Below are 22,598 nucleotides of genomic sequence, written 5' to 3' on the forward strand. Positions count from 1 at the left end.
CACAAATGAGTAGGATGGTTATGATTATGCAATATGCCTAGATCCTGAAAACAGACATGCAAAAAGGGTGTTGTCACCGGTGTTGGCAACACCAGCGACAACATGTGTGTGTGATTATTGTACGCACATACTGAGAGACTTTCGAATATTAGAAAATCTCTCAAAGTCCAAGGGTTTCGTGAATATATCAGCCAGTTGATTCTCAGTCCTAACAACTTCCAGTCGAATTATTCCATTTTCAACCAAGTCTCGAATAAAGTGATGTCTTATATCTATTTATTTTGTTCGAGAGTGTTGAACAGGATTCTTGGAAATGTTTATAGCACTTGAATTGTCACAGTAAATAGTCATTTCATCACTATGGAAACCATAATCCTCTATCATTTGATCCATCCAAACAAGTTGTGAGCAGCAACTCGCAGTTACTACGTACTCAGACTCGGTAGTGGATAGGGACACACAATTTTGCTTCTTACTTTACCAAGACACAAGGTTGTTCCCTAGGTAAAAACACCCACCCGATGTGCTCTTCCTATCATCTAGGTCTCCGGCTCAGTAAAAAAAAAAAAAAACTACCAAGTTCGTATTCGTCTCTTGTGTGTACCACAATCCTAATTCTAGTGTACCTGCAATGTATCTAAGAATGCGTTTCACAGCTTTCAAGTTTGATATTTTTGGATTTGTTTGGTACCTAGCACATAAAGACACACCAAACATGATATCGGGGTGAGTAGCAGTTAAGTAAAAAAGACTACCAATGATGCTGCGGTACATGGTGTTGCCAACACCGTCGAAAACATCATCTTTAGACAGTTTTTCACTTGACCCCATGGGAGTTTTCATGTGTTTAGAGTTATCATTTGAGAACTTTTTAATCAAATTCTTGGCTTACTTGGATTGACACAAAAATATGCCATCATGCAATTGTTTAACTTGCAATCCAAGGAAGAAATTCAACTCTCCTACCATGCTCATTTCAAATTGTGATGACATGCATTGAACAAAATTATCAACCAACTTTTGTGATGAAGCACCAAAGATAATGTCATCAACATACACTTGGCAAATTAAAATATCATGTTTCAGCTTTTGAATAAAAAGGATTTTATCAACTTCACCTCGTTTAAAGCCTAAATTGATCAAGTAATCTGCCAACCTATCATACCATGCTCGTGGAGCCTGTTTTAGTCCATACAGATCCTTCTTCAATTTGTAGACGTGGTCCATGTGATGTGTATCTTCAAATCCTTTTGGTTGACTCACATATGCTTCTTCTTTTAAAATTCCATTTAGAAAAGCACTTTTTACGTCCATTTGATATAACTTGATGCGCATGTAACAAGCAATGGCAAGCAATAGTCGGACAGACTCAATTCGGGTTACAGGAGCAAAGGTTTCATCAAAATCCACCTCTTCAACCTGCGTGTACCCTTGAGCTACCAACCGAGCTTTATTTCGAATAATGTTACCAGATTCGTCTGTTTTGTTTTTGAAAATCCATTTTGCTCCAATAACATTGGTATTCGAAGGTCTAAGAACTAAATCACATACATCATTGTACACAAATTGTTCCAGTTCTTCATGCATTGCATTGACCCGAAATTCATCTTTTAGTGCATCGTTAATGTTTTTGGGTTCAATTAGAGACACAAAACATGAGTAACTTACCTGGGAAAAATTGGAGCTCATGCATACTAATCCGATCATCTTTCGGTAGTCAACCTTCTCCTTTTTCCTCGTTTGCACATCTTCATGTACTTCACCAATAATTTGTAATGATGGGCGATTCTTTTGAATTTTGCTGGGAATATCTTTCCCGCTGTTGATTATCACATCAACATTGACTTCTGTTCTGTTTAGAGGCGGTGTTGTGCCCGGTGTTGCATTACTGGTCTCAACACCAGTCTAAAAACTGGTACTGTTCAATGTCTCACCTGTATCCAGTAGTCCTTCAGTATCATCCTCTTTAGATTTTCCTGTCAGATCTGCACAATCATCAAACACTACATTAATTGACTCAATAGTTGTTCGAGTTCTCAAATTGAAAACACGGTAAGCCCTACTATTCATTGAATATCCGAGAAATAGACATTTATCACTTTTAGAGTCAAATTTTGCAAGATGATCACGATCATTTAGAGCATAACAAACACAACCAAAGATATGAAAGTTTTTAAGGTTTGGTTTTCTTCCCATCAAGATCTCATAGGATGTCATGGTAGATCCACTCCTCAAGAACACACGGTTGGAAATGTAACATGCAGTATTCAAAACTTCAGCCCAAAAACATTTTGACACATTTTTAGAACTTAGCATGACCCGAGCCATTTCTTGAAGGGTTCGATTATTCCTTTCCGCTATTCCATTTTGTTGAGGAGTTTTAGGAGCAGAAAATTCATGTGAGATTTCTTTCTTTTCACATAAAGAGGTAAAATGTGAATTCTCAAACTCCTTACCATGATCAGTTCTTATTTTAACCACCCTCATATCGAACAAGTTTGTTATCCTAGCATTCAATTTCTTAAAGGCATCAAATGTATCAGATTTTTCTCTAAAGAAACTTACCCAAGTAAAATGCGAAAATTCATCAATGCAAACAAACGAATATTTCTTACCACCCAATCTCTCAACTTCCATTGGACCCATTAGATCCATATGTAATAGTTCAAGGCATCGTGTTGTCTCAAAGTGTTGCAACACCAGATGCACAACACGGGTTTGTTTACTTTTCTGACAAGGTCCACATACAATTGTATTGTTTGAACTTAAATTTGACATACCTCTTACATCATCAAACTTATACAAATTTTTAAAGGTCTTGAAGCTCAGGCGGCCTAATTTTTTATGCCAGAGATCTAGATCACTTACCTTGGCACTATGACAGTCATCACCTTCTCCCAATTGGTAGCAATTGTCAGCTGATCGAGCACATGACATTATACATATATTAGCATTATTGTAAACTTCACAATTATTTTTGTTGAACTTAACATACAAATCATCATCACACAGTTGACTTATACTTACTAGATTTGAGTAAAGTCCTTCAACATGTAAAACATTGTGGAGTTCAGGAAGCCCGTCAACATTCAGGGTTTCTTTGCCTACGATTCTTCTTTTAGCGCCACCACCATAGGTCACACGCCCACTTTTTACTTCAACATAATCCGTGAGGTGTTTTTTAGTTCCGGTCATGTGGCGTGAACACCCACTGTCAAGTATCATGCACCTACAATATTAGTTTTCAATGAAGTATAAATGACATTGCATTGGTTTACGATTTTTGGTACCCAAATTTTCTTAGTGGAATAATTTTTTACTACAGTGTTGGGCTTAGTGTTGGACAACACTTTATGCAACACCTGATTTGAATGCCAGTTGAGGTAGTTGTTCCTAAGTTTGTAGCAGAAAAGTCCGATGTGTCCATGCTTCTAACAGTAGTGACATATAAAATGACGCTTTCTTTGCTTGGATTTTGAGTTTGACACAGGCTTCTTGACTTGTGAAACCTTTGCTGAAGAGCGACCTTTTGACAGTGAGGGAGATGAGCTGGACTTTTTCAGCTTTTGTTCAAAGACCAGCTTTGAGCTTTGCACAGTCTTCAAAGGTGGATTTACTGTTAAGGGGTCAGCATAGTCTTCAATACTCTTCACGTATACTGTGGTATTTGAACTGGAGTTAGATGACTCACCATGTTCATACACACTTTCAACGTATCCAAGACCAGTACTTCTGTCCCTTCCCATGGTTAGCATTGAGTCAAGTTTTGATGAGCTTGAGTTGAATTTAGCAAGTGTCTTTGTTGCCTTTTCAAGATCATCATTGACTCTGCATAGTTCAAGGTCCTTCCTACTCAGCAAGACTTCAAGGCGAGACAAGTTTCTTTTTAAATCAATGTTTTCTTTTGTGAGTATGGAGTTTTTCTCATTACGTTGGAGTCATTCATCATAAAGTTCTTCGTACATCATCTGTACAATCTCCACTGTAAGCTCTTCTTGATCAGATTTCTGGATTTTATCAAGATCTGAATTTTTCAGAGATTTAGCATTAAGACTCAGTGACATTGACGCAGTGTTGCGGCCTGGTGTTGCAACACCAGTGGCAACACCGATGGGATTGACCTGCATTTTGTATTTATCTCTCTGGATGGAAGATAGAGATGTACAATCGTCTCTTTCCTTAGAGTCACCTTCTTCATCAGTATCTTCGTCACTCAATGAAGTTGTCAAGTTCTTATTTCTGCGAAGTCGATTAGCACACTCATTTGCAGAATGACCAAATCCAGAGCATTCACGACATTGTACTGAATCAATTCTCTTTACCTCTGGTCGGCCCACTACTTCATTCCTTGATCTAGAATTCACTTGAGTAGGTACAGACATTTTATTCCTTTCAAAAGGAGCAAAGGAAGGTTTTGGTGTTGAAACGGTTCTCTTCTTGTCTATCATCCTTTTCAAGTAGTCACCAAACTTCTTAGTGATCAAGGATTTTTATTCTTCACCAAGATCAGATTCATTTGCCTCTTGAATTAGACTGTTCATGGAGTCATCAATAGTTTGCAGAGCAACGGCCTTCCCGTTATTTCTTTTCTGTAGATCCAGATTCATCTCAAATGTCCTGAGTGAGCTGATCAAATCCTCCAAGTTAAGTGTAGAAGTATCCTTAGACTCGTCAATGGCACACATTTTTATATTGAAGCGTTCAGGGAGAGATCTCAAGACCTTGCTAACCAGTATTTCATTGGACATAGGATCACCGAGACTAAAATCTTCATAAGCTATGTCCCGAAGTCTTCGATCATACTCAACAATGGTATCATTTTCTTCCATCCTGAGGCTCTCAAATTTGGAAGTCAGCATCCTCAGTTTAGCTCTATGAACACTTTCTGACCCTTCGCAGTGCTTCTGAAGAATATCTCACGCTTCTTTGACAGAGATGCAGTTAGTTATAAGGCTAAACATGTCGACATCAACAGAGGTGAATATCGCATTAAGCGCCTTTGAGTTAAAGTTTGAGGTTTGGACTTCATCATTAAACCATGAACTCTCAGGTTTAACTCTACTATCTCCATCATCATTAACTGTTCTCGGTGGAGACCAACCATCTAAGACTCGTTGCCATGCCCTTTCTTCAATAGATTTAATGTGCATCCTCATCTTGACTTTCAGAGAGCATAGTTTGATCCATCCAAGACTAGTGGTCTGAAAGCAGTGCTAGAAGCTAACGGATCCATCAAGTTTTTTAGTGTATTTCCTGTAAAGACAGCATAAAACCAGAATCAATCACTTAGTGTATCAAGCGTTTGCTCTTATACCACTTGAAAGGGCTGTCGTTCATAAACTCACAGGAAATATTCAACAATATATATATCAGAATTTTGTGTTGTGCTAAGGTGTTGGCAACACAGCACACAACACTGCAGCCGAAATTAATAGTTAACAAACAGATATAATTGCAATAAATAAAGTGAGATCAGAATTAAATCATGCACAAGTACGAATACTTGTGCGATGCCTCATGGCAAGAAATTCACTAGAAAATATGTAATCCGGTTACACCAAACAATACTAGTGAAAATATCAAACTTAAATTCCTTGACACACCAAGGATTTAAAATGCATCAAAATAAACCAATACTGAAAACTAGATGCATAAAATAAAAAAGTATTGTTTAAAACCAAACGAAATCACTCTTCGATCAATACTCTGCGTCAGTGTTGTTCTTGAGTGTCGTTAACACCAATCAGCAGTATGATTACTATTTGAATCAATCACACAAACTCTTCAAATGAAAATCTTTAATACTGAATTTGATTAAGTTCAGCAAATCTTCAGTAGCCGCAACATGTTCTTCTCACCACCTTTGAATAATCGATCCTCATGTATATATATGAACCTTCTTGACCTAGATCTTCCTAGATACTTTATACCTATAAACAAGGAAATAAGAGTTTAATAAGAGTCAAACTCTATTCAAGATTGGTATATGATATCTTATGGATATGTTCCCAAATTATGTTGAATAAATCTCATAAATAGGATTATCTATATCTAAGGAAACAAATCAACACTTTAGTCTAGAAATACAAAAATAAAATATTAATTGAATTTGGAATTGGATTTGGAATATACGATTCTTTTCATATTCAATGGCCACTTTACATGCAAAATTGAATTATATACTCCAAGAAGTTGAAGGGGTTTTCACAAAATGGAACGTTATAAAATCTATGGTATTTCTTCACCGCTCAACATCGGAGCGAATAAGAGTGGTGGAGCTTTTCTAACTTTAGATAAAGAAAGCTGGCAACGGTTGGCGCATAGGATCACTCCCACCTGATCCTCGATCGTCACTTTATTTGGTGTTGTGCGTGAACAATAGAATGATCATGGTGTTTGTTTGGTCTCGACTCCCTTTTGTCAGAGGAGAAAAGCTAAAGAGGCTGCCTCTTTATTGTATCAATTCTCAATTCTTTACGCTTTAAGATGCATGCAGTCGTGCTTGTGTATTTCTTCTTGGGATTGCCAAAATGCACCTTTTTCTGGATTCCCATCCCTTTAACTCAAATTAAAGCAATCCAGTTAATTCTGTCTGCGTCCCCTTTGCATTTTAATCAAATTTCCTTCAAGTTCCTTTTGTCTTTGTTACACATTTCAAGCCTCCATGGTCTCTTGTCAAAGGCCATGGTGAGTGGTTTAACTAGTTCTGGAGAATTTCGACACGCATGAAAGGAATCTCTTGTGAAAACAAATTCTAATGCCCATTTCATTTTTTTTAATAATAATAATAATGAATAATGTTTTTTGGGTGATGATTGATATTTCAATAAGCCTAATTGATCAATGAATAAAGTCAGAGGGTGCAAAGCTGAAAATAAAAGGAAATTAGCCGCTCGAATGACAACTTAGAAGTTAGAATAGAATTTGTTTTTTGTTTTTTTTTTTCTTTTTTGATTTGTGTAGCTTGGTATATAAAGTAGTGTGACGACTTTTGATCAATTCTCAGTTTACCTTGCAAATTTATTGGATAAATCTCTTCGGAAACTTTATCTTGTCCTTTGAATCTTCGTTAATTGTTTTGTGTTGTATTCTGTCATTCTTCACCATGGGCTTCATTTGTTCAAAGTTCTTTTCACAAGAATATCTAATATTAATAAAACAAATAAATAATCGGAAAGAAGGGTACGTGGGCCGGGTGTGTGAGTATGAACCCTTGAAATTAAAGTAAAGAGGCACGAGTGCAATCATACTATTTAAATCAAGTGTGCAACCACATTCATTACCCATATAAGTGTATGGTGGGTACGCAGAATTTCAAAACTAATATTATNACAGACAATAAAGTTTTCTTGATATCATTTCTCATCCACTATAAGTGATATATATTTGATTAAGAGAACATGGTGGATGGATACTACAGAAGAGAGATCAGCGACAATTCAAACACAAATCATCCTTCTTTTTCTTCCACGCTTCTTGATGCAATTTACCGTTCCATCGATCAAGGGGAAGACCAGAATCTTGTCATGTACGGAGAAACAATCATGAGGAACAAGAAGCAGCAGCCTGCCATGTTTCGAACTGAAGAAGAAATTGCCAATTTCCAGCGGGCTTGTATGATCGAGAAATGGATGGAGAAGAAGGTTCGTGAAAAGGCGGCCGCGAAGGCGGTTTTCAGGTCCAGTTCTTGGGACTCCAGCGGCGGCGCTGGGTTTTTGTCATCTTCTTTCTACGAGAAGAGGCCGAAGCCGATTCGGGTATATGATTCGGGCCTTAACAAGGAGAAACCGGGCAGCAAAAATCAGGATGGATTCATGAAGACGAAATCTCGGGCACTAAAGATATACGCCGACCTGAAGAAAGTGAAGCAGCCGATTTCCCCCGGCGCCCGTCTCGCTGGTTTCTTGAACTCCTTATTCACCGGCGCTGGAAATACCAAGAAACCCAAAATGAACAATCCTGAGACCAATTCTCCAATCTCGAAATCGGCAAACGCCTCAAGTACTTGTTCATCAGCTTCCTCTTTCTCCAGATCCTGTCTGAGCAAAACGCCTTCGTCTAGAGGAAAATCAGCAGGTGGCGAGAAAAGATCCGTAAGGTTCAACGAGGATTTTCAACCACGAGGGCACAAATCTCTGAACGAAGAAATTAACGTCGTCGACTGCAAGAAACAGAATTTGGAAGCCATTAATGAAGAGATAATGGTGCATGTAAATGTAATAGAGAATAATCGAAGAGTGGAGGAAGCTGCACGAGATTTTATGAGAAACTATCATCTCACAAAATCCCACGACATGGATCAAGAATTCGATGACGAGGACGACGATGCAGAAAGTTACGCAAGTTCTGATTTGTTCGAATTGGATAATCTCTCGGCCATTGGAATGGAGAGGTATAGAGAAGAATTGCCTGTGTATGAAACCACTCGTCTACATACAAATCGAGCGATGGCAGGTGGATTGATTCTGTAATATTGCTAATATTGACTAATTGTATTTTTACTAGTAATAAGTAATATTAATATTATTGGGTTGGGGTGTTTTTTTTTTTTTTTTTTTTAATGAAGAGAAATGGAAATTTTCTCCTAAAAAATATTATTAATTAGTTTATTACTATCTTGTTTGTTATTTGTTCAAATAGCAAGATACTATTAGTTAATGTCGTTAACTTCAAAATGGATATGTATTGTGTTGTGTGTGTTTTTCTTTTACTTTTTTTGGGGTAAAATGATCGAATATGCAAGTGCAATTAATGATCAAGCTTTCCCTTTTCCTTATATATTCGTGAATTACATTTATACTTATTGACATGAAAATAATAGAAAGCCAAAAAAGAAAAATCAATGATGGATTTTGGTCCCCAAAAGCTTGGGACAAGAAATCTATGTTTAGATCTTTTTGTTGGATGGGCAAATTATTTCAAATCAAAGTTTATTATTAATATAAATCGATATTTTATTGTTCATATATCTCTCAATTAATTTAGTAAGAGATCTTGGTTCGACTCGATCCATTCCATTCACAAATCTCAAAGATAATAAAAAGTGGCATGACACTACACCGTCACCCACATATATATTTATATATATTCTCGATCTTTTTGAATTTCAAATAAAGCATGAAGTGGGGAGCAAAAGAAAAGGCAAACCTAGCTATGTCCTATTTATACTACGGTATAGGCTTCAAAGTAGCATGTTTAATCAAGCCGCCAGCCACTCATATTAGTCATTTTTAAGTAGAGATCGATCGCCTAACCTAGTTTCACCCTTTAATCATATATACTCTAAACTCATTCCTTTGGTTCACATATATAATTGGTTTGCATTTTTATAAATTTCCCTCAAACAGAGAAAATTATATTGTTATGTATATTTCTTTAAGTAGACTTGTTTTATATTTGAAAAGTAAATGTATAGCTATTTAATTATAATTATGTCCTAGTCTTTTTGGTGTTGACTAATACTTAGGTTTGTATCATCTCTAATCATTACCCAAATCTCGCCAATAATTTAAAATTAGACGCACTTAATGGGAGAAAGTAGATAATTAGTGTGTCATTTTCATTTCTTTTTTTTAATGGCCGTAAAGGTTGACCTTGTATAGGTGAAACTTATTTTGATTTTAAATCAGTTAAATGTATTCAATAAAATTATCGATTTTTTTGGAAATGGGTTGTTACACAAATTTGCGTTATGCTGTCACCATCGACTTGAGGCAATAATCATAAATCTTGTATTATATTATTATTATTATTATTATTATTATTATTATTATTATTATTATTATTATTATTATTCGATATTTCTTTTTGTACAACAAGCTATTTTAATAAAAACAAAAAGCCCGTTAACACAGAAATGATGCAAATGGAGTGAGGGACTCGAAGTTGGGCATCCACCCCAATAATGCAATTGGTCCTTACTTGTCTAAAAAGGCCTGGTGTAAAGTAACCCAACCCAATTTGTTTGGAACCAACTCCCATTTGCATTTGCTGAGAAATAATGAATGAATGTTATAATAATAATAATAATTAAAACAAAAGAAATGTACCAAATGACAAATACGTAGTAAACTAGTAAAGGAAGTTAAAATTATAAACATGGGCCAAGCAAATAATTAGACTCCACCAAACCCAATGCTACCCCATTTTAGTCTTCAATTATTGAATCAATGATTGCTTCGATTCTGGACGTGATATGAAAGAAAGAAAAATTATTACTGACATTGTATTTGGAAAAACCGAGATATTATTGGATTCCCTAGTGTGTGTGTGTGTGTATATATATATATATATTATTTGTACTTATTTGTTATATTTAGTGAATTCATAGTTATAAATTTTCAATATTTGTTTTCACATTTTATGAAACTTTAATTCCAAACTCAACTTTAGCACTTTAATTTGAATACTTTCTCGATTAACATCGTATATTATTATTTTTAGTTAAGTAAAAGTTTTATTCTATACATTCATTGCTACTTGATCAAAGGATATATATGTTTACAACTTTAAAAAACAGAAAGAGGCTATATCTCACAGGTTATGAAATTAAATTAAAGCTTCCAAAAGTAGCCTATCCATTCAATAAAGTCGCCCAATTCTAATTCAAATCGAAAAGAAAGCGAACAAGAATACAGTAAAATCATCCATAAGAGGGGGCATTGCTGACTGCTGACAGAAATTTAGAACCAAGCTATATGTGAAAGAAGAAAACATGTATTTTTTCACAATGATTTTTTCCAAGTAAATGCAAACATGCCATTGCTCGAAATGTAAGTGCAGATGCTTGTTTTTTCAAGTCTTGTGATGCATAAAAAATCCATCTTTTTCAGTTTTTGATGCGGGTTTTGTTGATACTGTTGTCACATCACATTATATCCCAATTTGTACCGAGCTGTGGACGTTGTTGATCTTGAAAGCTCCGTCTCATTCCGTATTTTTCTCTAACATACGTGATACATCCACATCGTGAGTTGGTTGAAAGAAAATGCAACCTTTTTTCTGAAGAAATCATGTTCGTTGTTGTTTAATAATCGCTGACTTGCTGTTGTATTGTAAACTAAGTGGCTAAGAGAAGGCGAAAACGATAGTTCCAGAGAAACCAAAATACTGTCTTGATTATTTATGAATCCTGTGCTGATTGGCTTGTGGGTTTTCGCGGATTTTAAAGATAGTGCTGGTTTTGGATTGTGGGGAGATGATGGAGAAGACGAAATTTTTTTTTAAAGAAAAAATTGTCTTAGTTTAGAGTAAAAATCTTATTTGTGACGGAATCTTTTGGTTCCACGTTTCCAATCTTCCAATTATTGATATATTAGAAAAAAAGAGACACGAGACTCTGGAGCACAGCTCATTTAACCAGGCCGGCTCTTTCAAATTCAACCCCATTTTGACTTCTCTAATTTGAAAGTAGCCTACTTGCTTGAAGTATTTTTCTGTCTTTTCTAACATACGAAATCATGTGACAAACAGTGAGTTCTTGTCCTTGACAACTTTCTCTACCCGGATCCATTCAAATGGCTACTACGATACCATTTTTGGAACCTGCAACTACACTCATCTCTAGCTAAAATCACGCTCTCATTGATTTCAGTGTTCCTGACCGGAAAAACAAAAGAAAAATGAAAAATATTGGTTCTCGGTTATAAGTGTCATGTCAACAGTGAGCATGTTGGCATTACGTGAGTTGGATTGATCACAACTTTAGTGGTGGGACAGAGAACAAAATAATGCCCCTAATGTTTTCTTGCTGGCGGTTCATGTAGACAGGCATTCATAGAATCGATATAGAATTGTGGTGTATTCTTGAAGTACTGATATCAGCGCTATTCTTTTGAGTTTTTGAATAGAAAAGTGAGGACAAATTTCTTGTGAGCTAACAAGTAGAGAGATGAAGAAAGTGGGAACACACGAAAAGGGTGGTTCTGCTGTAGCTGAGAAGGTATTGGTTGCTGTTAAAGCATCAAAGGAGATTCCTAAGACTGCTCTTTTGTGGGCTCTGACTCATGTTGTTCAGCCTGGGGATTGCATTACTCTTCTTGTGGTTGTCTCTTCACATAGTTCTGGTAAAGGTTTTAGATTATTTGCTTGGTTTAAAAGGTTTTTTCTGCATGATTTAGCCTTGTTCATTGCTTTAAGTTTCGTGTCTTTGAATTGAAGGATTTATCATTCAATTGAAATTTCCAGTTCACCTCCGTCATGTTGAACCAAATATAAGTATTTTCAAGATCTTGAACTCTTATGCTTGTGTCCAAACTGTAGAATAACAATGAAGTATTAGAAATTAGGGGCAAAATCTTTAAACGTGACGCAATACACAATATATACTTCAATATCGGCATAATCCCTCGCTTGAATTTCACTTGTTTCTGGCGTTTCCAACTCAAGTCCAAATCAAATCTGAGCAATATGTTGAATTTGCCTCTCCATGTAAAGAACTGAAAAAGAAAATATTGGTTCATTCAGTATTTTGGTGCCTCTAGCAACTGTTTGTCCCAAGTACAAGCTGTTAGAATTGTAGGGGCGTCTTAATTTTGGAGTTTATTGCCGTTTTCATGTTTGGTGACTAAAGTCCAAATCAATTATCGAGCAATTCACAACTTTTCTGAGTGACTTGGTAATTATTTTTTGCCCTACCTAAATCATCAGGTCGAAAATTTTGGGGATTCCCAAGATTTGCTGGAGACTGTGCTAGTGGCAACTGGAGGTTTCACTCTGGTACAACTGCAGAACAGAAATCTGATATAACAGATTATTGCTCCCAGATGATTCTTCAGCTTCATCATGTTTATGATCCTAACAAAGTGAGTCTTAAAAATTTGCGTACCTGACATTTATTTGTGTATGCATGGTAGGATCCACCAATTAAATTCCTGACTCCGCCGGTGTGCATGGTCATCTTATGCTGATAAATGATTTTTCCAATTATGATTTAGATCAATGTGAAGATAAAAATCATATCTGGTACCGCTTGTGGAGCAGTGGCTGCTGAGGCAAAGAAAAAGATAGCTAGTTGGGTTGTTCTGGACAAGTAATATCTATTCTCCTGCTGCTTAAAGAATCTAAAACTATATAAGAAAAACTTACGTAGTAATCTTGTGATTTTTGGTTTGAGTATCTTACAGGCATCTCAAACACGAGGAGAAACGATGCATGGAAGAGCTGCAATGCAACATTGTAGTAATGAAGCATTCTCAACCAAAAATACTCCGGCTCAATCTAATGAGATCACCTGAAAAGGAGCCTGAAATTTTGAATTCTGATAGTGACGAATCATCAAAGAAACAAGAAAACATGAGTAGTTCTTTGAATCCAACTCGTGGTCCGCTTGTCACCCCATCGAGTAGTCCCGAGCCATTTACTGTCACTGAAGCTGCAACGTCATCAGTTTCAAGTTCTGATCCTGGAACTTCACCATTCTTTGTGACTGAAAAAAAAGATGGCCTGAGGCGAGAAGAATTGTTAGCCACAAAACAGGAAAGGGAAATTAATGAATCTAGTTCAGAAACTGACAGTGAAAAGTTGTCTACCTCTTCAAGGTTTCAACCATGGATGGCAGATATTGTTACCGCACATTGTCAATTTTTTGAACATCCAGGAGAAAGCTCAGGACGAATTGGTAATCAGATTCAAAATTCGTCTACCAAAGCCCAGTTAGAAAAGCTTTCAAATCTTAACTTGGAATCTGGATTTCAATCGCCAGGCTATCGTCCTAACCTTGATTTCAATGAAAGTTTTAGAGAAGTTATGTCACTAAGAACAGCGCCCTCTGGGTCCCCTCCCTTGTGTTCTGTGTGTCAGCACAAGGCTCCTGTATTTGGAAAGCCTCCTAGGTGGTTCACATATGCTGAGCTAGAGCTCGCAACTGGAGCGTTTTCACAAGCTAATTTTTTAGCAGAAGGTGGGTTTGGATCTGTTCACAGAGGTGTACTTCCTGATGGCCTTGTAGTGGCTGTCAAGCAGCATAAATTGGCAAGTTCTCAAGGGGATCAAGAATTTTGTTCAGAAGTTGAAGTTTTAAGTTGTGCTCAGCAACGCAATGTCGTTATGTTGATTGGTTTCTGCATTGAAGATGGTAGAAGATTACTAGTCTACGAATACATCTGCAACGGATCTCTAGATTCTCATCTTTACGGTATGATTTTCGTACTTTTTAGACGCTCTTTGTTAATGGATGATTTTGGTTTATGAGAATTTCAAATGTATGTGGAATTTTCAGGACACCAACAAGGTTCACTTACATGGAATGCACGTAAAAAAATAGCAGTTGGAGCTGCACGAGGGTTGCGATATCTTCATGAAGAATGTAGGGTTGGCTGCATAGTGCACCGAGATTTGCGACCAAATAACATTCTCATTACTCATGATTTTGAGCCCTTGGTAAAAATCTTAACCTGTAGTTTTAACTAACATTTCGTTCCAGACCTGTGTCATGGTGGTCATGTGCTATGTCGCCATTCTGTTACTGGTATGGCAATTTCAAAATTTCTGATCTAACTCAATAATTGATTTACTAACTGAATATATGTATTGTAAGCTTTTAGAAAAATCAGAACGATATATATGCTAATCGAACCTGGTTTTTGTTCCCGAGCTTAAAACGTCCGTTCATGTTCTAATTGTCTTCTTGCATTCTGATTCCATGTTCGTCACATGTCTTGTGATGAGGCATGTCACGAACATCCAGTCTACGTATAGCAAACAATTTGCACGTGACAGAATATGATTTTTGTTTGATCTTCTTCCGGAAGGTGGGAGACTTTGGTCTAGCTAGATGGCAACCAGATGGAGAGACGGGAGTTGAAACGAGAGTGATTGGAACATTTGGGTGAGTTTCAAATTTATTTTTCCTCCCTCAAAATATCAAGTTCAATAAACCATGATGTTTATTTAGGTACTTGGCACCTGAGTATGCTCAAAGCGGTCAGATCACAGAAAAGGCCGATGTTTACTCATTTGGTGTGGTACTGGTGGAACTTGTAACCGGGCGTAAGGCTGTGGATCTTAGCAGACCCAAAGGACAGCAGTGTCTTGCCGAATGGGTATATATAATCTCCTGACATGTTATATTTTCCCAAAAGCTGAGTAATTTATCTACGGTTAACGTGATGCTTGGCAGGCACGTCCATTATTGGACGCGTATGCCACTGATGAACTCGTTGATCCACGATTAGGAAGCTGCTATGTAGAGCACGAGGTTTACTGTATGTTGCACGCTGCATCTTTATGCATTCGTCGTGATCCCGAGGCTCGGCCTCGCATGTCGCAGGTGAGTTGTATCATGTATTTGTCAAATAATAATTACTTTCCTAGAGTTCTAAATAATTATTGAGATGGCCCTTGAAAATAGGTACTTCGGATACTGGAAGGCGATGCCATCGATCCAAGTTGTCCATCATCCACACTAGGATTTTATGTGAGCGGCACGATTTCATCACATTACCAGCAAACTGACTCCATAGACGACGAGGCATCAAGATGTTTTAGTTCGAATCTTGCCCTCGACAACAGCGGGAGGAGACCAAGTCAAGATTTTCATGTGAAGATGGAAGTATAAATGAGGATTTCTACATTTAGTTTGCTGGAAGATTTTGGTTTTCTGTATAGAACTAGTGGTCTTAGGTTTGTGACTAAATTCCACGCGAAAAGAATTTGGCATCATAATCATTATATATCAGTGCCTTCCATATTTGTAATGACGCAAAATACGGATCTAACAATATTCTTGAAATGGGTTAGCTTTTCTTTCTCCTTTTGTATATTCTCTTCAAATTTAAAAATCTTTTTCCCAAAAAAAAAATCTACTGTAAACTCGCTGACTAAAAATAAATTCACCTGTAATTATTTCCTTCCAAACAATACAAATCCCCCACATACACACACACACACAGCAGATTTCCACAAAAGTCAACGAAGAAAATCATCAAATCAAGGGGAGGATGGTGAAGATCTCAACAAGCCTCCCGCCTCCTCGTCGAAGTACAAATCGTCAGTCTTCCTCACGATGGCGTGGAGCAGAACAACCACCACGGCGATCGCCAACGCCACCAGAATATTCTTGGTGGCGTGCGTCAGCAGTAGAACAACAAGCGTCACGATGGAGAGAATGATCAGCACCGCCTTGTCGGAGATCGTGCGGCCGCAGATCACCAGCGGCACGTCTCGGAGGAAGTAGAGGACCAACCAGATGGCCAACATGACGATGAAGACGATGAGCGAGATAGGGAACCAGAGGAGGCTGAGGAAGATGATTACCAGAAATACGATGGCGTAGTTCATGCGGAAGTATCCGGCGTTAGTTTTGACACGGGAGATGGAGTCTCGGAAGGATTTGGGGAGGTTTAGGGAGTGGAAGGAGAACATTTCACGCCAGGGGCGGCGCGTGCCGAGTCCGGATTTGATGCGTTCCTTAGCCCGTGAGATGTACTCGATGTGGCCGCCGGAAGGCGAAGATGAGGTGGGGATTGTGCCGTAATTCGTCATTTCGTGTGCGGAGGGAAGTTCTTGGAACAGAAGCAAGTAGATTGAAGGGCTATTCTATTTTTATTCTGGTAAATACCCTCATAGTCCTGGCAGAAATATATTTTTTATTTATATATATAAAAGTAAAGATATATTATATATAGTGGTCCGACACCAATTAATTTTTATTATTTAAATTATTGATATTTTTCATCTAATAATTACAACGTACATCTAATCAAATTTAAAAATTCTTTATCAAAAAAAACTAAAACATAATTTTATAAATCAGTTCGATCATTATAAATAAATAACTAATTGAATGAAATTTCTGGAATTGATATGAACAAATTATTCATCGTTGGTTGATCTCTAAACACGTCAAATTTTCCGAATCCAGACAACCAAATCCAGTTGTCAAAAGATAAGACCGCCCTGCGATCTCTAGAGTTTGAGCACGTGGCTTGTTAAGATTAGCTGTCCAAATATATATATATATATATATATATATATATACACACACACACACACGACACAGCTGAGTTGTCGTTAAATTTGATGTCTTCCATTTCCCGATGCTGAGCTGAAAACAACCGGTCAACAAGTAACCCATTTACGCATAAGATTATCTAGAATCTTTAAGAGAGAAAATTGGAAATTTTTAGATGAAGAATATACGCTAAATTAATACATGTATTTATTAAACATATATACTTAAAAGAAGAGATCAGTAAAAGTATTATTGTCCATACTGGAATGCGTGTAACAAAAATTAACATTTTGCTTTTATATATATATATATATATATATATGTCAACTTCATGTATCTCTTCTCCTTTTGACCCAAATTGGCATTCTTCTCTTCATTCGGACAGTAGGGAAGTTGACAATGGAATCTTCTTCAGCTTCCCATCTGTGATCATAAATATTAATCATGTAAATTACCGATCACAACAAAACTAGCAAACTAAATAATCATGTAAATTCCAATAATTTGATGTCCAGTGTGTGTGTTCAATATGTCAAATGAATTAGATATACAAATATCATACAACAAACAAAGTTTAGAAATCAAAAGATTATATATATTTCTATCGTCAAACATAAGTTGTATTCTTCGTATAACCACGGAGGACGTACGATCGAATCAGTGAGGTCAAGTTCGAGCACATTACATGTAAGCCAGATCAGTTCAAGTAAAGAAAAGGATAGAACCTGCAGAATTGAGTAACCAGATGATGGAGAAAGATAGAAGCCTCCAACCTAGCCATGTCAAGCCCTGGACACAACCTTTGCCCACCTCCAAATGGTGTGAAGTTATAGCAATAACTTATGTCCTTATCCTGTATATATGAATATCATGAAGTTAGCATTCCTAATTCCAAGAACCCAAACAGAATGACGTTGCTTGCTTACATGCCATCTCCATGGATTGAATTGATAAGGGGATTCATAAAGGGAATCATCCAAATGGACTGATCTGAAATAAGACAGCACACAGTATCCCTTAGGGATATGGTATCCTTTTATTTCCACATCTTTCATTGCTTTTCTCATTACTCCTATTATTATGTTTCCCATCCGCAATGTTTCTGTTATCACCTGATCATCAATAAATTTCTTAATTAATTTTTGCAAAAAACTTGTTTAATATAAAAAGAGTTATATATATATGCATGTTTCTTACACTCCTTGTGAAGGGCAATGACGTCATGTAATCATTCCAATAAAATGGCTCTCCAAGCTTTTCTTTGGCCTTCTTCAGGTTCATATTCTCCTCCTAAACGTAAATTAATTAGTTAACATTTAATTAATAATTTCATTTTAACAACACAATAATTATAACCATGCATTAATCAATACCGTACCGTTAATTGTTTTAAAGCAAGTGGTGAGTCAGACAGGTATTTGACAGCAAGAGTGATCAAAACAGGCACGGAATCCTCTCCAGGAATCATTAAATCGATTATGTTTTCTGCTATCAAATCGTCGGTCAAATACTCATTTGTATCTTTCACCAATGCATCTGCTACGTCTCTTGCTGGATTCCTTTTAGTTTCCCTTTTCGTTTGGATAATCCTATGTATTACTTGGATCATTTTCTTTTTCGCCTGAAACCCGATTCTATATCACAATCTTGATATATATAATATATATTTAATTATATATTCAAAAAGGAGAGATACCTGCCTGTAATGATCGGTAAAGCTGAGTACCAGGAAAATTTAATGGCAACGACATTAGGCCGGCGATAAATTCTTGAAAATGTTTTTTCAGAACCTCCATTTCATCACTGGGTTCCAAGCTAATTAATGCTTTGACCAGCACTTGAAATCCAATCTGAAAATATTATATTATGTAATAAAAATAAATGACTCACGTGAAAGTTACTTTAGATTTTTTTAATAAGGAAGTTGCGGACATAATTATCATCAATGCTCTGATCTTTACAGACAGTATAATTCAAGCAAAAGTTACAGCTATATGATCCGTAAAAACACCAACGCTTATACTTTAAGTAAATTAGATCATTAATTTCTTCGCGATAATGGTGACAATCTTAAATCTGACTACAGGCTACTGCTGTAATATGATTAATCATTCGTAGATCCAAAAGGCCACAGTTCCAGCTTCCACATTGTATATGCATTTAAAACCAAAAAAATAAACCCAGAAATATTTAATAACATTCTTAGAGCGAGCGAGATAACTAAACAGTTTTTTTGTATCACAGTAATATTTAAAAAAAAAAAAAAAAGGTAAAGAAATTTGGCTATACAAACAAACAGCCGCGAAAACAGAAAAAAAATTAGACGCGACCCAATGAACCATATAGGAAAATTAAAGATTTACGTGTTTAGCTTCATCTTGAATAAACACAGGTGAATCTTCGCTCCATTTATCCATCGATGCCGTGACATACTTTTGCATATCTGCAGTAATCTGTGCTTTCAGATTTGGAGATTTGATGAAAGAACCAATCAAACCATGCATTCTTCTGTGCAGACTTCCATTTACAAGCAATATAGAGGATTTTCCCATGAGTTCCATCAGAGATTTAGGGTAAGATGGCACAAATATACTTGCATCACTTTGCAGAATGATCTTGCTTACTTCTGCATCAGTTGATATTATTGTGGGACTTCCAAATAAGTGTGACTTGAAAACCTTTCCATACCTACAATATAATTAAAGCCCACAAATTTTCTAGGATCAAAAATTATATTTCTTGGACAAAACATCATTGTTTAATTTTTACATAATCCTAACAGGCATGCAACTTCAATATATATATTTCACTTCTAATTAATCAATCATATGCGTGTGTGTGTGTGTGTGTGTGTGTTTATATAGATATTGATGGCAAAATTTAAATATTGCTAGTCGATTTCAAACTGAGAATTTCTTATTTTATGCATGAGAAGTATGAATTTTTTTACTGTGATCTGAACACAGATAAAATTAAAGTATATATATATATATGACTTACACGAGACGTCTCTTGTCCATGAAAGTCTCAGGTTTGTCTGAATAAGCACAAGAGATGAAGTGAATGGTTTCTCCAATAAAAGGCAGTATTCCAAGATTACCCAAAGGAATCGCTGGAGATGATAACTTGCTGCTGCTTCTTCTTCTTCTGTTGAAATTACTCGTAGTTAATATTGCGTTCCTGTACGCAGTTATGGCGGACAAGAACAATATTATTGCTGCTGTCGCCAGAAAACTCCACACGATTTGGTCCATTTCTGACCCTTTTCTTCGCTTTTTTCTTGGTGGGTTTTCTCCACTAAACACAATTGATCGATCACTAATTAGTCTTGGTTTGTTCTGTTTAGTAATATATATTTATGTAAAGATAAAAAAAATATCGGAAAAAACGTATTTGCATGTGTATGAGCTCCGGAGTGGCCGGTGGTTGGCAATAATTATATTTTTATTATTATTATTATATTTTGCTTTTGTTTTGGTAGAGGGAAAAGGCAGCATATAGGTCAAGGAGATGAATTTTATGTGTGAAGATGATACAATATCCTTTTGGTCATAAGCCAGTACTCGAAACAAACACGAGTCGTAATCAGACGTTATATATACTTTTTTTTTAAAAAAAAATTGAATCCTAACAAAAAATATACAGGCATACATGTAGTTGGATACTATATATATCATGATGGGTGATACCTCGGGATGACCGGGTCATGGGTATTGGATGATCCCGGATCATGGATCAGATTATGAGAAGTTTTGGACCAATCCGATAATAGCTGGGCAAATGAATGCCCGATACATCATCTCTCAGGCTACCAGAAGCCCGGGCTTCCGGACGAGTTCCTGTATGATGGCTTTCTACCCGAGTTATCTCGATAATAGCACCTCACTCGAGTGCACAAGTATGTGATATATTATTTTATTAATCATTACTGTCAAAATCGCATGGATTTGACAAAGCGAAAGGGACACTTTAACTTGTCACAAAAGCAGGGTATGTGCAACATCTTGCTATAATTATCAAGTGGGCATTGAAAACAAGACCATCATTGACTTTCTTTTTATAAATATCATGTTTGTTTTAACATTAAAGGATTCATTCGCTTACATATTGACTATAACATTTATTACAATATTCTCCATAAAACCGTAGATTGACTCGTCAATCCGACTCGGTGAAATCGTCCATCAAACTCTTACCCGATATACCCGGTCTTTATCAATGACATTTAAATTAAAATAAGATCCATAAGCGTAAAAATTATATGAAGAGAATGATGAAATGAAATGTTGTCGGTTCCCCACATCCATGATTGAAAATTACTGAGTCTCGTGCATTCTATAATAATAATTCTCCATGGTCGGACCCATCCAGAAACGTTCACTCATAATCGTTGATTTCACTACTTATAATCTTCTTCATTACATAAATAAATATATATTCAAATATTTGGTACTGAAAAAACTATTATTGCACATAAAATTAAATGTTGAAAGGACAATTATCGACGTGCAATGCAATATAGCACGTATGGACAGGTAGAAAATTAATTATGTAATGTGCAAAAGTCCTACAAAATTGCAAACTGTAATGTCTCTAAGAACAACTCATGCAAATTAGCGTTTTTTTAATTAAAAAAAAATACAATTATATTTTCTTTCGAAAGGAAATATAATTTACCTTTGAGAAGTAATTAAAATATCTTCCAAGGAAAAATAAAGTATTCAATTTGAGATAAAAGATTGTGATTTATAAATATCCTGCATATAAATAAAATGTGGGGAATGAATTGGAGCCTCTCTTTTTTTTTTTTTTTAACCAGACAATGGCCACCACTGATAATATTACATGGAAGTAGGGACTTTGGGATCCTCCAAACTTTTTAGTCAAATTGCATTTAAAATTTTTGTACTAATCGTTTTTATGATTATCTCTCAGTGGGCGGAATGAATTAACTAGCTATTAGAGTTGCATTTGAAATTCCAATTAGTAATAATTGAAAATTTATTTCATATGTTTTTTTTTTATAGAAATTAATAGTATTCTACGTATTCCAAAGCAAACTTGGTATAATATTGATTATAAAGTTTATTTTACGTGTGTAGTTCGAAGCTCAATACCAAGAAAAATATAACTAAATTAATTAAAAAATATCATTTTCATTTCTTTTTCAGTAATTGCTATCAAGCCAATTAAAAAATCTTACCTAACAAATTGATTACAAGTGCTACATGCCATTAGAGCAATTTCAACAATAGCCAGTATGCTCCTTTTTCAAATAAAATATTGTCAACTTTTTTAATCAATACTAAGTTTACTATATTCTGTCTTAATTAAAATCTTCTTGATTCACTTCATGCGACGCATAACTAGTTTTATCCATAAAATCTCGTATGAGTGCTTAAGTCTACTAATTATTATTAGATTCGATGTAAAGTCTTAAAAAAAAAAAAAACACATCATCTTTATATAATTTGTATGATCTAAAAGTAATATAGATATATATAATAGTTTATTAAAGAAATTATAAATCATATATACCACTAAAAATTAAAACCTATTTTATTATATAATAATATTTAGAAACAGCTTTCTATAAGTATTGTTTGACTGGTGGCGCAGCAACTAACTACTATTATTAAATAGTCCA

At 35.8% G+C, this 22,598-nt stretch overlaps 4 protein-coding genes across 6 annotated transcripts; 2 read left to right on the plus strand and 2 right to left on the minus strand.

Moving 5' to 3' along the window:
- Positions 1 to 7,337: 7,337 nt before the first annotated feature.
- On the plus strand, positions 7,338 to 8,604 carry LOC140991660 (protein BIG GRAIN 1-like B). Its single transcript, XM_073461747.1, has one exon. The coding sequence runs from the start codon at positions 7,401 to 7,403 to the stop codon at positions 8,469 to 8,471; it is 1,071 nt and encodes a 356-aa protein (XP_073317848.1). The 5' UTR covers positions 7,338 to 7,400; the 3' UTR covers positions 8,472 to 8,604.
- A 1,949-nt stretch (positions 8,605 to 10,553) lies between these two features.
- On the plus strand, positions 10,554 to 16,089 carry LOC140991376 (inactive protein kinase SELMODRAFT_444075-like). Of its 3 annotated transcripts, none has more exons than XM_073461299.1 (10): positions 10,554 to 10,772; positions 11,473 to 12,065; positions 12,649 to 12,803; positions 12,936 to 13,030; positions 13,125 to 14,134; positions 14,219 to 14,379; positions 14,751 to 14,827; positions 14,894 to 15,041; positions 15,119 to 15,268; positions 15,350 to 16,089. In XM_073461299.1, the coding sequence occupies exons 2-10, from the start codon at positions 11,891 to 11,893 to the stop codon at positions 15,554 to 15,556; spliced, it is 2,178 nt and encodes a 725-aa protein (XP_073317400.1). In that variant the 5' UTR covers positions 10,554 to 10,772; positions 11,473 to 11,890; the 3' UTR covers positions 15,557 to 16,089. The 3 variants fall into 3 exon arrangements, with proteins under 3 accessions (XP_073317400.1, XP_073317401.1, XP_073317402.1); XM_073461300.1 differs by having other exon boundaries at positions 11,850 to 12,065; XM_073461301.1 differs by lacking the exon at positions 10,554 to 10,772 and having other exon boundaries at positions 10,817 to 11,755; positions 11,850 to 12,065.
- LOC140991379 (PRA1 family protein F2-like) lies at positions 15,820 to 16,562 on the minus strand. The gene has a single exon (XM_073461303.1). It carries the CDS (start codon positions 16,480 to 16,482, stop codon positions 15,928 to 15,930), a length of 555 nt encoding a protein of 184 aa, XP_073317404.1. The 5' UTR covers positions 16,483 to 16,562; the 3' UTR covers positions 15,820 to 15,927.
- A 650-nt stretch (positions 16,563 to 17,212) lies between these two features.
- LOC140991377 (3-epi-6-deoxocathasterone 23-monooxygenase CYP90D1) lies at positions 17,213 to 20,391 on the minus strand. The gene is made up of 8 exons (XM_073461302.1): positions 19,952 to 20,391; positions 19,315 to 19,639; positions 18,652 to 18,801; positions 18,330 to 18,572; positions 18,149 to 18,241; positions 17,878 to 18,063; positions 17,677 to 17,804; positions 17,213 to 17,374 (listed from the first exon to the last, which is right to left on the minus strand). Exons 1-8 carry the CDS (start codon positions 20,203 to 20,205, stop codon positions 17,281 to 17,283), a joined length of 1,473 nt encoding a protein of 490 aa, XP_073317403.1. The 5' UTR covers positions 20,206 to 20,391; the 3' UTR covers positions 17,213 to 17,280.
- Between the last annotated feature and the right edge of the window lie 2,207 nt (positions 20,392 to 22,598).

The sequence above is a fragment of the Primulina huaijiensis genome, chromosome 13 (assembly GCF_012295235.1).
Source record: "Primulina huaijiensis isolate GDHJ02 chromosome 13, ASM1229523v2, whole genome shotgun sequence".
Classification (NCBI taxonomy): domain Eukaryota; kingdom Viridiplantae; phylum Streptophyta; class Magnoliopsida; order Lamiales; family Gesneriaceae; genus Primulina; species Primulina huaijiensis.

Bases quoted from the DNA above. Each gene is read 5' to 3' on its own strand.
- LOC140991379 (XM_073461303.1), bottom strand. From the start codon at position 16,482: ATGACGAATTACGGCACAATCCCCACCTCATCTTCGCCTTCCGGCGGC.
- LOC140991377 (XM_073461302.1), bottom strand. From the start codon at position 20,205: ATGGACCAAATCGTGTGGAGTTTTCTGGCGACAGCAGCAATAATATTG. The intron at 18,802-19,314 runs GTAAATCTTTAA...TAATATTTTCAG, and splicing joins TTCAAGATGAAGCTAAACAC to ATTGGATTTCAAGTGCTGGT. The intron at 17,375-17,676 runs GTTCTATCCTTT...TTATGATCACAG, and splicing joins CTGGTTACTCAATTCTGCAG to ATGGGAAGCTGAAGAAGATT.
- LOC140991660 (XM_073461747.1), top strand. From the start codon at position 7,401: ATGGTGGATGGATACTACAGAAGAGAGATCAGCGACAATTCAAACACA.
- LOC140991376 (XM_073461299.1), top strand. From the start codon at position 11,891: ATGAAGAAAGTGGGAACACACGAAAAGGGTGGTTCTGCTGTAGCTGAG. The intron at 13,031-13,124 runs GTAATATCTATT...AGTATCTTACAG, and splicing joins AGTTGGGTTGTTCTGGACAA to GCATCTCAAACACGAGGAGA. The intron at 14,828-14,893 runs GTGAGTTTCAAA...ATGTTTATTTAG, and splicing joins AGAGTGATTGGAACATTTGG to GTACTTGGCACCTGAGTATG.